Below are 13,139 nucleotides of genomic sequence, written 5' to 3'. Positions count from 1 at the left end.
TTCCTTGCACAAGGCGGCGCTATTTCTGGGCCATGTCAAATCCACCGAAGACAATTCTGAAAGGGCGTCGTTTTCAAAGCACGTCGTTTTTTCGAACAACGACTATGTTGTTGTCTTGGTACTGAAAATACAAACAGTAACTAGTAGCTGGTTCAGTTCAATAATTGTGTTGCAAAACAGACGTAGCTAACGTTAAGCGTTTATTATAAGAAGCTCACACTGTAACGTTACAGGTAAAACACATTTTATCAATCAATGTTAGCATTGGCAAAATGGCCTGTTGTGTTGAACTGCTTTCTTTGTTATCCTGTTAGAGTGCCAAGTTAGCTAACGTTAGCTGGCCATTGGCTCATTTAACATGTATTTGAAGCTAACGTTAGCTGCTAGATTGCGTAACATTTTTTAATCATGCATCCTTTTTGTTGATTTGGACTAGCTAGATAAGGAAGAGTTAACTTTTGGTTGATTGTAGCTAGAGTTTGGTTGATTGTTGTCTAGCCTGAAGTTAGCTAACAACTTGTTGCTGATCGTTCTTCTTTGCAATCCATCATATAGCTATCTATGTAGTTAAATTTATGGGACAATTATTTTTCAGGAAATGGAAAACCTGGATTTCTCAGAGGATGAAATTCAACAACAGTTGGAGGCACTTGGTTACAACAACATACCAAGACACAGACTGCGTGAATTCAAAAGAGGTGGGTTGATGTAATTAGCGAATATAGTCCTACATGTTGATGACCAAATGCTGACAAAATTTTAACAACTGGGATGTTTTGTGACTTTCACACTGCAAGTTAGCTGTCAGATTGATAAATAATAATAATAATAATGGAGAAGCAACTTTGTGTGTGTGTGTGTGTGTGTGTGTGTGTAGATCTAGATGAACTGATCCGACATGAAAAATCAAAGAGCCACTCATCCAGTGAATTGAACTCTACAAGATCTCAAAGCACCACCTTCAAAAGTCCTCCTGCAGTCACCAAGGTTAAAGGTATGATCACTGTACGTGTTCTCATGTCCACTACATAATCACATGTAACTGGGCCCGGTTTCCCAAAAGCATCTTAAGGCTATGTTCATCTTAGAGCCATAGGATCCTATGGTTTTAACGATGAACTTAGCCTTAAGATGCTTTTGGGAAACTGGGCCCTGGTCGGTAAGTGTTGGTTGCACCTTTTGATGAGCAGTGGGGTTCTTCTTGAGTCTCGATTGTAATTTCCTTGTTTTCCCCCTAACAGTACACCAGGATAACACCACAACCTTCAGAAATGTGTTTGCGCAGGATGGTCCATCACACCATGAAAGACAGGTATATATTCACATATTGTTGTCCCAAATCATTCAGTCCCCCTTCATCCTGAAGATAAGCTAGCTGTGTTGTATTTATTAAAAAATAATGCAAATACTAGAATGGCATGTTACTTTGTTCTGTGCTCCACCCAGGTGCTAACCTCCACATACAGCAGAGACAACAGTAACTATGGTGCCAGACAGGAGTATGACTCCTACACTCAGCACTCTGTTGCCCCCAAGTACCAGCGCCCCTCAACAGCCCCTAATAGGCTGGAAGTGGTTCCAGACCAAACTGACCTCCAGCAGTTATCGTTCGCTGTCAGTCAGTCGTCCACCCCAGACCGAGACACAGGAGCGCATGGGAGACCCTTTATCAAGAGGAAAGTCCTTAGGTACGGTAAGTTTACATCAGGCAGCTTTGTGAAGACTATCATGATCACATGTGCGGCTTTGTAAAGACTATAATGATCATGTGTGCTATTGAGCATACTTGAATCAACATCACTCTTTCTTCCTAAAGGAAACATCAAGGCCAAGTTCACATCTGCGATGAATCAACGCATAGTGAGGATTCAGGTAATTCAATTATGTTATGTATGATATTATTTGTGCAAAAAGGCTTAAAGTACTATATTTAAGGCCCGAAGGGGTGTGGAATGTTGGCCATTGTAAACTGGGCAGTTTGGGTCCTGGATGCTGATTGGCTGAAACCGCATTCCAGCCATGTATATCAGACATTAGAAACTGGGTGGTTCTACATTTGCATTGCTTGCTGTTTGGGGTTTTAGGCTGGGTTTCTGTATAGCACTTTGTGACATCTGCTGATGTAAAAAGGGCTTTCTAAATAAATTTGATTGATTCGAGCCCTGAATGTTGATTGGCTGACAGCCGGGGTATATCAGATCGTATACCACGGGTATGACAAAACAATTATTTTTACTGCTCTAATTACGTTGGTAACCAGTTTATAGTAGCAATAAGGCACCTCGGGGGTTTGTGATATATGGCCAATATACCACGTCTACAGACTTCACGTTGATTCGGGCCTAAGAACAGCCCTTAGCCGTGGTATATTGGCCATATACCACATCCCCTCGGGCCTTATTGCTTAAATGTACCACGGGAATGATGCAAAAGTACTTGTTTACTGTTATATTTATGTTGAAAACCGATTCGCGTCGTGCCTAAGAACAACCCTCCTTATTGCTTAAATATACCACGGCTAAAGGCTGTTCTTAGGCACTACGTGGAGTGCCTGGATACAGCCCTTAGCCATGGTATATTGGCCATATACCACAAACCCCCGAGGTACATTATTGCTATTATAAACTGGTTACCAACATAAATAGAACCGTAAACAAGTATTTTTACGTCATACCCGTGGTATATAGTCTGATATACACACGGCTGAAATGCTGTTTCAGCCAGTCAGCATCCAGGATCCAAACTACAGGGTTTATAATTGTATTTAGTTTTCAGATGCCTATTGTTGGAGCCAGTTTCTATATTTCTAGGTGATTTGAAAATATGTGTTTATTAGGTCATATTGCTCCATTTAGAATAACTTCATTTAATTTCTATATTAGGTGTGTATATATTAATTTGGTTATGTAGTCTTTGAATGAGAATAGGTCAATTACGCCCTCTAGCCAGAATTAAAGTATGGGCGGACCCGCCCAGATAGGTTAATTAGGTATTTAAAGACAGGAAGCAAGGCCTGCTAGTTATGGCAAATGTTTGGGTTACGGGGAAGGCATAATTATTTTGACCCACATACATCTTACCTTGATCTTTTTAGTTTAAATTGAATATTGGAACCTTTGTTTACCTTGCACTTATCATTTTGGATTCTACAAATAAAACATTTAAAGTTTTATTCATCAGGCCATTGGATTCTTGACTTTCTATGGGATTTTGGATTTGCGTCTCAAATCTTACAACTGGCTTTCCCACGGCTATTCGAAAGCCACTACATTTAAGTTTTTAAAAAATGCCTTGGATTTAATGGAGTTCCACACCTTATGGATTTATCAAGACACTTGGAGCAAAGCAGCACTCCCGACGAAAGAGACCGTGAGTACAATACCGGTATAACGTGCAAGCTATGCCGCTCTTTTGTAATTGTTGGTTTGGAAATGTTTAACGCGTCTGTTTTGGAAACAAACGTCGCAAGCTATTCAACTGTGAATGGGTTCGTTAGGCGCTATTGCAAATGCACTGTTGATATTGACAAACAAAGCCTAGTGCTAGGCTACACATGGACTTTTTTGACAAGCTGTTGAGAAGGAATACGTCACACAACATTGTGGAGTTGCAGTTCCTCTGGCGACCAACATTCGACAGGTGGCAGTGTAGCGCAACATTGAGACCACAGGGTATAATCCTCTTAGCACTACTCCTTAGCCATCTGCCTGTGCAGATCACCACACACTCCCCACAGCAGCATCACCATAAGGTTGCTTCCCCTTGGCTACCATGTATAAAATGTATGACAGTCAGTGGGACGAAGAGAGTGAGGACGAGAATAGCTCCCTGAACTCCGCTTTCTGGTCCGACGGAGAGGGGGAGGAGGAGAAGGTTGAGCAATACAACCAGGAAGACACAGAGCCCAACAGAACCACTGAACACGCACAAGAGGAGCCACCTGTCGTAGAGCCACCTGTCGAGGAGAGTCCAAAGGAAACAGAACAGGAGGAGCGTAGAGGAGAAAGGGCTAAGCGGGGCGAAAAGGAAAGGTTTGATGACGAGGAGGGTTACAGCACTCGTGCTGGGAGCCCGGCGCTGAGCTTAGTGACATCTGGCTATGGCACCTACAGGCCAGACTCCTCAGCTAAGGACGACCCGGAGGGAGAAGACTATCGAGACGACTGTACCATAGCTGAGTTTGACAGAGAAAGCCAGGGCCTTTCTGAGATGAGAGATGGCGATGAAGACGACCAGTCGCTTGCCAATTGTGATGGTGATGGTAAGGAGGATACCACTGATCTACAGAGCTGTGAGGACGCCGGGTTGAGGACAAAGTTGGAAGACAGTCAAAGCCTCTCAAATATGGCATATTGTGACGATCATCCTCCTGTTGAATTGGAGAGCAAAGACCGCACTGATGTCAACTACTGTGAAGATGACTATGCATTGGCTCAGACTGAAAATGACAAGGCAGCATTAGATGGGATATATCCTGAAGATAGTTCTCTCACTGAGTGCAAAGACGATGAGAGGCCCACTAGAGAAGGATATAGTAAGGAAGACGGTAAAGAAGAGAAAGGAGCGGAGGATGAGCAGGAGAGGGAGGATCTGGAGTCACTGGCGAGCAATGAAGATATGAAGTTAATTGATTCCAAGTCTACTAAGACTTATAAAGAGTGGGAGGATAACAGAAGACACAAAAGGGGTAAACTGTACACCTGGTCTATTCTCCCTATAGTATGAAAATACAATTTCTATAGGGAACATCCCCTTAGTCCAAGTATGTGCATAGTAGACTGACACCCTGTACATGAGAACAAATCGGAAATTTTAGTTGAAAGTCATGTTATCCATTGCAGTGGTTCCCAACCTTTTTTGGTTACTGTACCACCAACTGAATTTTGCTCTGCCCGGAGTACCCCTGAAGTACCCCCTCATGCATTTTACCAGTAAGCCTATGGTCTTATCAAGTACCCCAAGGGGTCCTTGTACCCCTGGTTGGGAACCACTGATCCAGTGCATAGTACTAATCCCTCTTGCAGCACTTGTATAACTAAAACTTGAGATGTACTGGGCCTGTCCGGCACAGTGATCATGCAACACCTGCCTAGCCCTTACTAGCATTACTTATGGCCTTACACAGTGGTAACTAAGGCGAATGCGTTAACATTGTCTCCCCATTATGTCTCCCTTTCAGGTGCAGTGAGTGGGCTGGAGGAGCGTCTGGGGTCCATGTCCACCCACCAGGAGTCTGAGCTGGAGAGTGAGGACGCAGGCAGTCTGAGTGACAGGTCTGAGTCAGACCGTCTCTCTAGTGCCTTCAAAGCCTACATCAGAGGCATGGTGGGTACTCTTGCCTTTTGAGAGTTAACATCATTTTGTTTATTAATCTCAGATTAAACATGGGTACATTTAAATTTTAGTCATTTAGCAGACGCTCTTATCCAGAGCGACTTAACTATTAGTGCATTCATCTTAAGATAGCTAGGTGGGACAACCACATATCACAGTCATAGTAAGTATATTTTTCCTCAAAGTAGCTATCAGCAAAGTCTGAGCTAGTAAGGGGGGTGGGGAAAGTGTGAGTGTTAGTTCACGAAAGGGGGGGGTGCTGTGGGATTATTTAGGATACTCTTTGAAGAGGTAGGGTTTGATGTTTTCGGAAGAAATAATTTATCCTCACGTCCAGGATCTTTTTTGATAATCGTTGCAAAAGGTATACATGTATGTTTGTTGAAAACCAATGTTGTTTTAAATCTCTTACAGGCCAGATCTCGGAGCGAGAGTGACGTCAGACCCCGGCCCAAGTCGTGTAAGTACCCACACTGCTGTTACGTCATGTGCTCACTGCAAACTGTTACAATGTGCCCAAGTTTAAACGTCATCACTCATGTCTGCTCTTGCAGTTATCCGCCCAGTGATGGATCATCCTCACACCAAAAACCTGAAGAAGACAGACCCAGTGGCAAAGTAAGAGGATAATTACCGAAATGTCTAAATCATCAGTATACATCTTTTGAAAGATTACTGCTGTGGATCTGTGCTACATTTCATATTGTTCCCCATCTTCCAAAGGTATTTCCAGTACAAGCAGGACTGGGAAATGTTCAAGGCGCCAGGAGAGAAGGATAGGAAAGCACTGCACTGGGAGATCAGGGTATGAAAACCTTCTCCATAAAACTCAGTTGGCTTCCATACTTTATCTGAAGACCATATAGTGCATATAGAGGACATATCACGATGGATTGTAATGATGACCATAATGTCTGCCTTAATCACTCTTTTTTGTATTTTCAGGAACAGCTCACGTACAAACCCCAACCAGTGAGTATGCTTAATTTATAACAGAATTGTATAATCTTGTAACCATCCTGTCATTCATTATTTCAGGTCAGAAAATGCCTTAAAGGGATTCCCCCCCACCCCCCCACGTGTCATTAGTCCATGTTTGACACAGTCCCGCATAATTTATGCATGACAACGTTCAATATTTCAAGATAAATTGCTTTCAGGATCCTGATGCCCAAAGTGTGTTAAAAAAGACATTTCTGTGGACTGTAAGGAAAATGGACAAAGTATTCTTGTTTGATTCCTTTATCTCTCCCCTAATTTAGAGAATAGTTTTCCTTATTCAATGTTGGTCTGAGGGCAGCTCTGCCTCGAAGGCATACCCACATTTTAAGTTTAGTCAAGTAATCCAAGTTGAAATTGTAGAATACGGAACTCACATGGGGATTCAAACCAGGGACCTGCTGCATGGCAACCCTTGTTACGCTCTCTGCCATTTGGGGCAATACACCAGGCATGTTTTTTCTCCTTTTCACTCTTACCGCTGTAAGCCCAACCCACTGATCTTTAAAAACCTGAGTGAGTTAGTTGGAAAACAAAATCAGTATTGGGTGTCGAACTTAGGACCTGTTGTTTCGTAACCTGTGTTTTACGCCTGCTAGCCAACCTGCCTCCCTAACATGGCTCCTCTTATTTGACTCAAACCTGTCACTGGGTCGCAAGCCACGCCCACTGATCGTTAACCAATCACATTCTTAAATGGCATTCACCTTTCTAGTCATTACGAATTAGTGATTACTTCAAGGAAGGGTCTACTTTTAAAGAATTTGAACAGGGCCTAGATGGACTAAGTCAAACCACTGAGCTGTGCCGCTCACTGGAAACCACAGACATGGGTCATACATGGCCTAACGGAAAATATATAAACAATGTTTTTCTGGTGGGGGGGTAAAATGCTCCTTTATGAAAATAAATACCTAGAGATGACTGAAAACATTGACATCTTGTATTGTCCCCCTCACCCCCAGCCGAAGCCTCAGAGAGTATTTGTGCCCAACACCTACGTGGTGCCTACAGAGAAGAAACGCTCCGCCCTGAGGTGGGAAATACGACATGACTTGGCCAATGGACTCCTACCGCCAACCAACTATAGACTCTAGGCCTTATCTACTTTACACCTTCAGTAGGCTCTTTTAATCACCAGTTTGCATTTATTTGATCATTTATATTTATTCACAAGTTTTTATTGAACATATTAAAAGGCATGACAAACATTTGGATCATTTAATATATTACATGACATTATTACTTCACCCAGTGCCTTCAAGGCAGGTCAGTGTAGGGGAGTTTGAATGGGTACAGCGGTGTGAAGCGTTCGTCGTGCCAAAGCAGCTTTTTTTCCAGAAACGTCACTGCTTCCAGGGTGAGGACCAGGACCTCGTGTTTTAGCATGCTATGAACGTTCAGGCCTGTGGAAAAAAAAACAGTTAAGGAAAAATTGTAACTTTACATTAATTTGCCCTCACCTGTGTAGTAACAGTAAATAATACAGTTTGCATGGTACTATGTAACATGTTAATACAATGTTGCTACTAGGTCAATTATACACAGTGTACAAAACTCTAAGAACACCTTACTAATATTGAGTTGCACCCCCCTTTCTGCCCTCAGAACAGCCTCAATTTGTCGAGGCATGGACTCTACAAGCTGTCGAAAGCATTCCATGCTGGCCTAACATGGCCCATGTTGACTCCAATGCTTCCCACAGTTGTGTCAAGTTGGCTGGATGGCCTTTGGGTGATGGACCATTCTTGATACACACAGGAAACTGTTGAGCGTAGAAAAACCCAGCGGCGTTATAGTTCTACTACCATACCCCGTTCAAAGGCACTTAAATCTTTTGTCTTGCCCATTCACCCTCTGAATAGCACACATACAGTCTCCCGAGTGGCGCTGTGCCACTAGAGATCCTGGTTCGAATCCAGGCTCTGTCGTAGCCGGCCGCGACCGGGAGACCCATGGGGCGGCGCACAATTGGCCCAGCGTCGTCCAGGGTAGGGGAGGGAATGGCCGGCAGGGATGTAGCTCAGTTGGTAGAACATGGCGTTTGTAACGCCAGGGTTGTGGGTTCGATTCCCACGGGGGGCCAGTATGAAAAATAAAAAAATTATGTATGCACTCGCTTAACTGTAAGTCGCTCTGGATAAGAGCGTCTGCTAAATGACTAAAATGTAATGTAAAATGTCAAAAGTGTTGAATGACACAAATACTAATTTTCACGAAGTCTGCTGCCTCAGTTTTGATTATGTCAATTTGCATATATTCCAGAATGTCATGAAGAGTGATCAGATTAATTGCAAAGTCCCTCTTTGCCATGAAAATGAACTTAATCCCCCCAAAACATTTCCACTGCATTTCAGCCCTGCCACAAAAGGACCAGCTGCCATCATGTCAGTGATTCTCTCGTTAACACAGGTGAGAGTGTTGACGAGGACAAGGCTGGAGATCACTCTGTCATGCTGATTGAGTTAGAATAACAGACTGAAAGCTTTAAAAGGAGGGTGGTGCTTGAAATCATTGTTCTTCCTCTGTTAACCATGGTTACCTGCAAGGAAACACGTGCCGTCATCATTGCTTTGCACAAAAAGGGCATCACAGGCAAAGATATTGCTGCTAGTAAGATTGCACCTAAATCAACCATTTATCGCATCATCAAGAACTTCAAGGAGAGAGGTTCAATTGTTGTGAAGAAGGCTTCAGGGCGCCCAAGATAGTCCAGCAAGCGCCAGGACCGTCTCCTAAAATTGATTCAGCTGCGGGATCGGGGCACCTCCAGTGCAGAGCTTGCTCAGGAATGGCAGCAGGCAGGTATGAGTGCATCTGCACACACAGTGAGGCGAAGACTTTTGGAGGATCGCCTGGTGTCAAGCAGGGCAGCAAAGAAGCCACTTCTCTCCAGGAAAAACATCAGGGACAGACTGATATTCTGCAAAAGGTACAGGGATTGGACTGCTGAGGACTGGGGTAATGTCATTTTCTCTGATGAATCCCCTTTCCGATTGTTTGGGGTATCCGGAAAACACTGTCTGGAGAAGACAAGGTGAGCGCTACCATCAGTCCTGTGTCATGCCAACAGTAAAGCATCCTGAGACCATTCATGTGTGGGGTTGCTTCTCAGCTAAGGGAGTGGGCTCACTCACAATTTTGCCTAAGAACACAGCCATGAATAAAGAATGGTACCAACACATCCTCCGAGAGCAACTTCTCCCAACCATCCAAGAACAGTTTGGTGACGACCAATGCCTTTTCCAGCATGATGGAGCACCTTGCCATAAGGCAAAAGTGATAACTAAGTGGCTCGGGGAACAAAACATCAACATTTTGGGTCCATGGCCAGGAAACTCCCCAGACCTTAATCCCATTGAGAACTTGTGGTCAATCCTCAAGAGGCGGGTGGACAAACAAAAACCCACAAATTCTGACAAACTCCAAGCATTGATTATGCAAGAATGGGCTGCCATCAGTCAGGATGTGGCCCAGAAGTTAATTGACAGCATGCCAGGGCGGATTGCAGAGGTCTAGAAAATAAAGGGTCAACACTGTAAATATTGACTCTTTGCAGAAACTTAATGTAATTGTCAATAAAAGCCTTTGACACTTATGGAATGCTTGTAATTATACTTCAGTATACCATAGTAACATCTGACAAAAATATCTCATAACACTGAAGCAGTGAACTTTGAAGACCAATATTTGTGTCATTCTCAAAACTTTTGACCACAACTGTACACAATCCATGTCTCAAGGCTTAAAAATGATTATTTAACCTGTCTCCTCCCCTTCATCTACACAGATTGAAGTGGATTCAATAAGGGATCATAGCTTTCACCTGGTCCGCTTATGTAATAGAAAGAGTAGGTGTTCCTAATGTTTTGTACACTCAGTGTAGGGTTACTACTACTACTAAGAGTATGGAAAAAGACTAGTTCTAGTCAGTTTCAACTCACCTATGGCTGGAATGACATTCACAGTCTTCAAGCTCTCAGTGGCCTGAAGGATGTTCTCAGGAAGCTCTTCGCCCCTGTAAAATATCGAAGACTCATTCCTGCTGTTAACCTCAGCTAGGATGTCCACAGAACTGAGTTTTTTGGTTCGCTGATACTTACGCATCCACTATCAAAACAGACTCCCCCCAGTGTCGGTATCTGATGAGGTCCATGAGGTACTGTGGGTCAGGTGTGGGGATGTTCAGAGTGTCAACCACATGGAGATAATCCTGAAAAACAACACCCAACATCAATACATTAGGCATGTAGATGGAATAATGAAAAGCATTCATTTGAGACAATTGAATACATGATAAGAGGAAGATTTTAAGATGTGAATGATCTTATGCTTATGAAAAGTGTTTTCCCAAATAAAATGTTACATACCTGGGCCAGTTTGGAGCTGAGAACAATTTTTAGTCCTTGAACACGTACTTTCATGGGCAACATGTAGTAAAAACTGGTTGGTCCTCTGGGTCCATGAGAAACACCACCTGCAAAACAGAAATTATATGTAATTTATTCTAATTGTTTTAAATCCCTCCAATGACTGGCTCTTAGCTTGTACTGTTCCTTCTTTTGGACTGACTGATATTTAGAGGACTCATTTATCTATGCTCATTCTTGGAACTAGCTTCTTAAACTAAAATGTAATATGTTTGTTTTGTCACTGTGTGTTAACCTGTATGTGTCCTGTAAAATGCTGTCCATCATCACACTATTGTTCTGGCCCATTCAGACTGAGACCCTCACCTCCTCTCCATATAGGTGACCTGATGCTTCCATGTCTTGCTTTGCCACTTCCCTTCTGTCTCCAGGGTTTCTTTCCTCCACCGCTCACCTCCGACCTGACCTTAGTGTGGGCACGGCTCTGAGGGAGAAAGGGAGGTTTTCAGTTTCTTATAGTAGCAGCAGGTGCATTTAGTCAAATATAGCTCAACTCAGATAAGCACAGAGCTTTGGGTATAAACCTACAGATATATGCCTGTACTTCTCATCACCTATTTTTTATAATATGGCCACAACAGCAGTCTGAGAAAGTTGATTAATGGGTCGCTATTGCTACTTACAATTCTCTTGAAATTTCTCTGCCAGAGTTCAACTTCATGGAGTATGTCAATCCTGGTGGGAACAAAATAATTTATGAGTCAGTATTCCCACCAAATGATAAAGCACTGAATATGTAAGTCTCTCTGGATAAGAGCCTCTGCTAAATGACTTAAATGTAAATACAATGGCTAGACATTGACAGTTTTACCTGGTAGGGACTGCAAAGACATCAGGGTGGAGGTCAACCAAACACAACTGTTTACTGTCCCGCCTCTCCAACGTCTCCACCCATGTCTGTACTGGGCTCAGGTGTAAAGGGACGGCAGCATCACACCTCCTCAACACAGGAAGACTGGAGTCTGCTGGAGGAGGGGGCCTCTCTGGAAAGAGACCACAAGTCATCAATCGCTTTCTTACATCTGACCTAGTTGGAAATGAATGCTCAGAAAATGACAGACCAACATTGCATTCAAGAAAAAGGGAAGAATCTTTGTGTCTGGACATGGCCTTGCAGTTTACATGCATCTATATAGAACTTTCTTCTTCAAATTCGCACCATCAGTTCAATGATCCAGAATGCATGATAGAAGGCAGTGAATGAAATAGCAGACCTTACTTGCTCTTGCACGGTCCACGAGATTGGAAGGGATGCGTAAATTTGAGGGTAGAGCATTCTCTCCAGAGAAAGATGAAGCCAACTAAAAAAAAGGATATCTGATCATTAGCTTTATATGTGCCATTAATCATTTCAGCCACTACATCTTTAATATCCTCAATAAATTGACAGCTAGCTAAGTTAGCATTAGCCTAGTTTAACGCTCACCCTTTTAAAAATGCCTCGACCACACACTGTAACTGATATACGAAACATTTCTGTAAACCTAATTAAGACAGCCAAATACGTGCGATTTATTCAAAACAGCCTTTTATGAGATCATATTTTGATACAAACATGCATTTTCTAAATCAGAAAGGTCGTGTGGCGGTGCTGGTGTGTTGTCGCATACTGATTACGTTTATGTTGTGTAAAGGCAAGCGTGATAAGACTGCCACCTAGCGTTGCGGAGGTGAACATCTAATAGGTGAAGCAATACTATAATTGTTTCTATAAACTGGGTGGTTCGAGCCCTGAATGCTGATTGGCTGACAGACATGGTATATCAGACCTTATACCACGTGTATGACAAAACGTTTATTTTTACTGCTCTAATTATGTTGGTAACCAGTTTATAATAGCAATAAGGTACTTCTGCGTTGCGTCGTGCCTAAGAACAGCCCTTAGCCGTGGTATATTGGCCATATACCACACCCCCTCGTACCTTATTGCTTAATTATCAAACTCATAAATATTTATACAAAAATAGCAGTTGAGTTAAATTCTTCTGAATTCTCAGCTTGAAATAATGATTTTGCCAAACGTTATTTCAATGTTTAAAGTGCAAAAGTAAGGGAAATAAGGCCTACTGTCAGAATCGGGTCCGAATAATGAAGCCTAGGCTGATGCATTTTGAAGTTGTTTTGAATTAATTATTTTGTTGAATTCATGTAAAGAAAGATAAAACAAAGATTTAATAAAAGTTACTAAATCCCATTTTATTTTTATTGCAATACAGCAAGTGTACAGTAAAAATACATTACATTATAGTCATTTTAGCAGACGCTCTTATCCAGAGCGACTTACAGTTAGTGAATGCATACATTTTTTATATTTTTTCCTACCCCCTGTGGGAATCGAACCCACAACCCTGGCGTTACAAACGCCATGCTCTATCA

The 13,139-nt window shown here is 42.6% G+C and overlaps 2 protein-coding genes across 3 annotated transcripts; one reads left to right on the top strand and one right to left on the bottom strand.

The window, feature by feature from the left end:
• Positions 1-72: 72 nt before the first annotated feature.
• Positions 73-7,447, top strand: LOC121561292 (hydrolethalus syndrome protein 1 homolog). 2 transcript variants are annotated; one of them, XM_045218875.1, is made up of 12 exons: positions 73-233; positions 596-698; positions 878-994; positions 1,242-1,312; positions 1,447-1,688; positions 1,817-1,872; positions 5,180-5,325; positions 5,749-5,794; positions 5,889-5,952; positions 6,058-6,139; positions 6,280-6,306; positions 7,299-7,447. In XM_045218875.1, the coding sequence occupies exons 2-12, from the start codon at positions 599-601 to the stop codon at positions 7,428-7,430; spliced, it is 1,083 nt and encodes a 360-aa protein (XP_045074810.1). In that variant the 5' UTR covers positions 73-233; positions 596-598; the 3' UTR covers positions 7,431-7,447. The 2 variants fall into 2 exon arrangements, with proteins under 2 accessions (XP_045074810.1, XP_045074809.1); XM_045218874.1 differs by lacking the exons at positions 73-233; positions 596-698; positions 878-994; ... (1 more) ...; positions 1,447-1,688; positions 1,817-1,872 and adding an exon at positions 3,388-4,687.
• Positions 7,448-7,480: 33 nt separating this feature from the next.
• On the bottom strand, positions 7,481-12,374 carry LOC121561291 (39S ribosomal protein L4, mitochondrial). The gene is made up of 9 exons (XM_041873883.2): positions 12,190-12,374; positions 11,983-12,064; positions 11,575-11,746; positions 11,387-11,438; positions 11,070-11,187; positions 10,704-10,810; positions 10,437-10,546; positions 10,278-10,351; positions 7,481-7,739 (listed from the first exon to the last, which is right to left on the bottom strand). The coding sequence occupies exons 1-9, from the start codon at positions 12,235-12,237 to the stop codon at positions 7,594-7,596; spliced, it is 909 nt and encodes a 302-aa protein (XP_041729817.2). The 5' UTR covers positions 12,238-12,374; the 3' UTR covers positions 7,481-7,593.
• Between the last annotated feature and the right edge of the window lie 765 nt (positions 12,375-13,139).

This window comes from Coregonus clupeaformis, unplaced genomic scaffold (genome assembly GCF_020615455.1).
Source record: "Coregonus clupeaformis isolate EN_2021a unplaced genomic scaffold, ASM2061545v1 scaf1868, whole genome shotgun sequence".
Lineage (NCBI taxonomy): Eukaryota > Metazoa > Chordata > Actinopteri > Salmoniformes > Salmonidae > Coregonus > Coregonus clupeaformis.
Note: the sequence above shows the minus strand (reverse complement) of the source record. Positions and strands in the feature narration are given on the sequence as shown.

What these genes read in the sequence shown, in the direction of transcription:
- LOC121561291 (XM_041873883.2), bottom strand. Translation starts at nt 12,237, where the DNA reads ATGTTTCGTATATCAGTTACAGTGTGTGGTCGAGGCATTTTTAAAAGG. An exon ending in GTCACCTATATGGAGAGGAG is followed by an intron (nt 10,811 to 11,069) that starts GTGAGGGTCTCA and finishes TCTGTTTTGCAG; the next exon opens with GTGGTGTTTCTCATGGACCC. An exon ending in TCAGCTCCAAACTGGCCCAG is followed by an intron (nt 10,547 to 10,703) that starts GTATGTAACATT and finishes GTTGTTTTTCAG; the next exon opens with GATTATCTCCATGTGGTTGA.
- LOC121561292 (XM_045218874.1), top strand. Translation starts at nt 3,772, where the DNA reads ATGTATAAAATGTATGACAGTCAGTGGGACGAAGAGAGTGAGGACGAG. An exon ending in AAGCCTACATCAGAGGCATG is followed by an intron (nt 5,326 to 5,748) that starts GTGGGTACTCTT and finishes AATCTCTTACAG; the next exon opens with GCCAGATCTCGGAGCGAGAG. An exon ending in CAGACCCCGGCCCAAGTCGT is followed by an intron (nt 5,795 to 5,888) that starts GTAAGTACCCAC and finishes CTGCTCTTGCAG; the next exon opens with TTATCCGCCCAGTGATGGAT.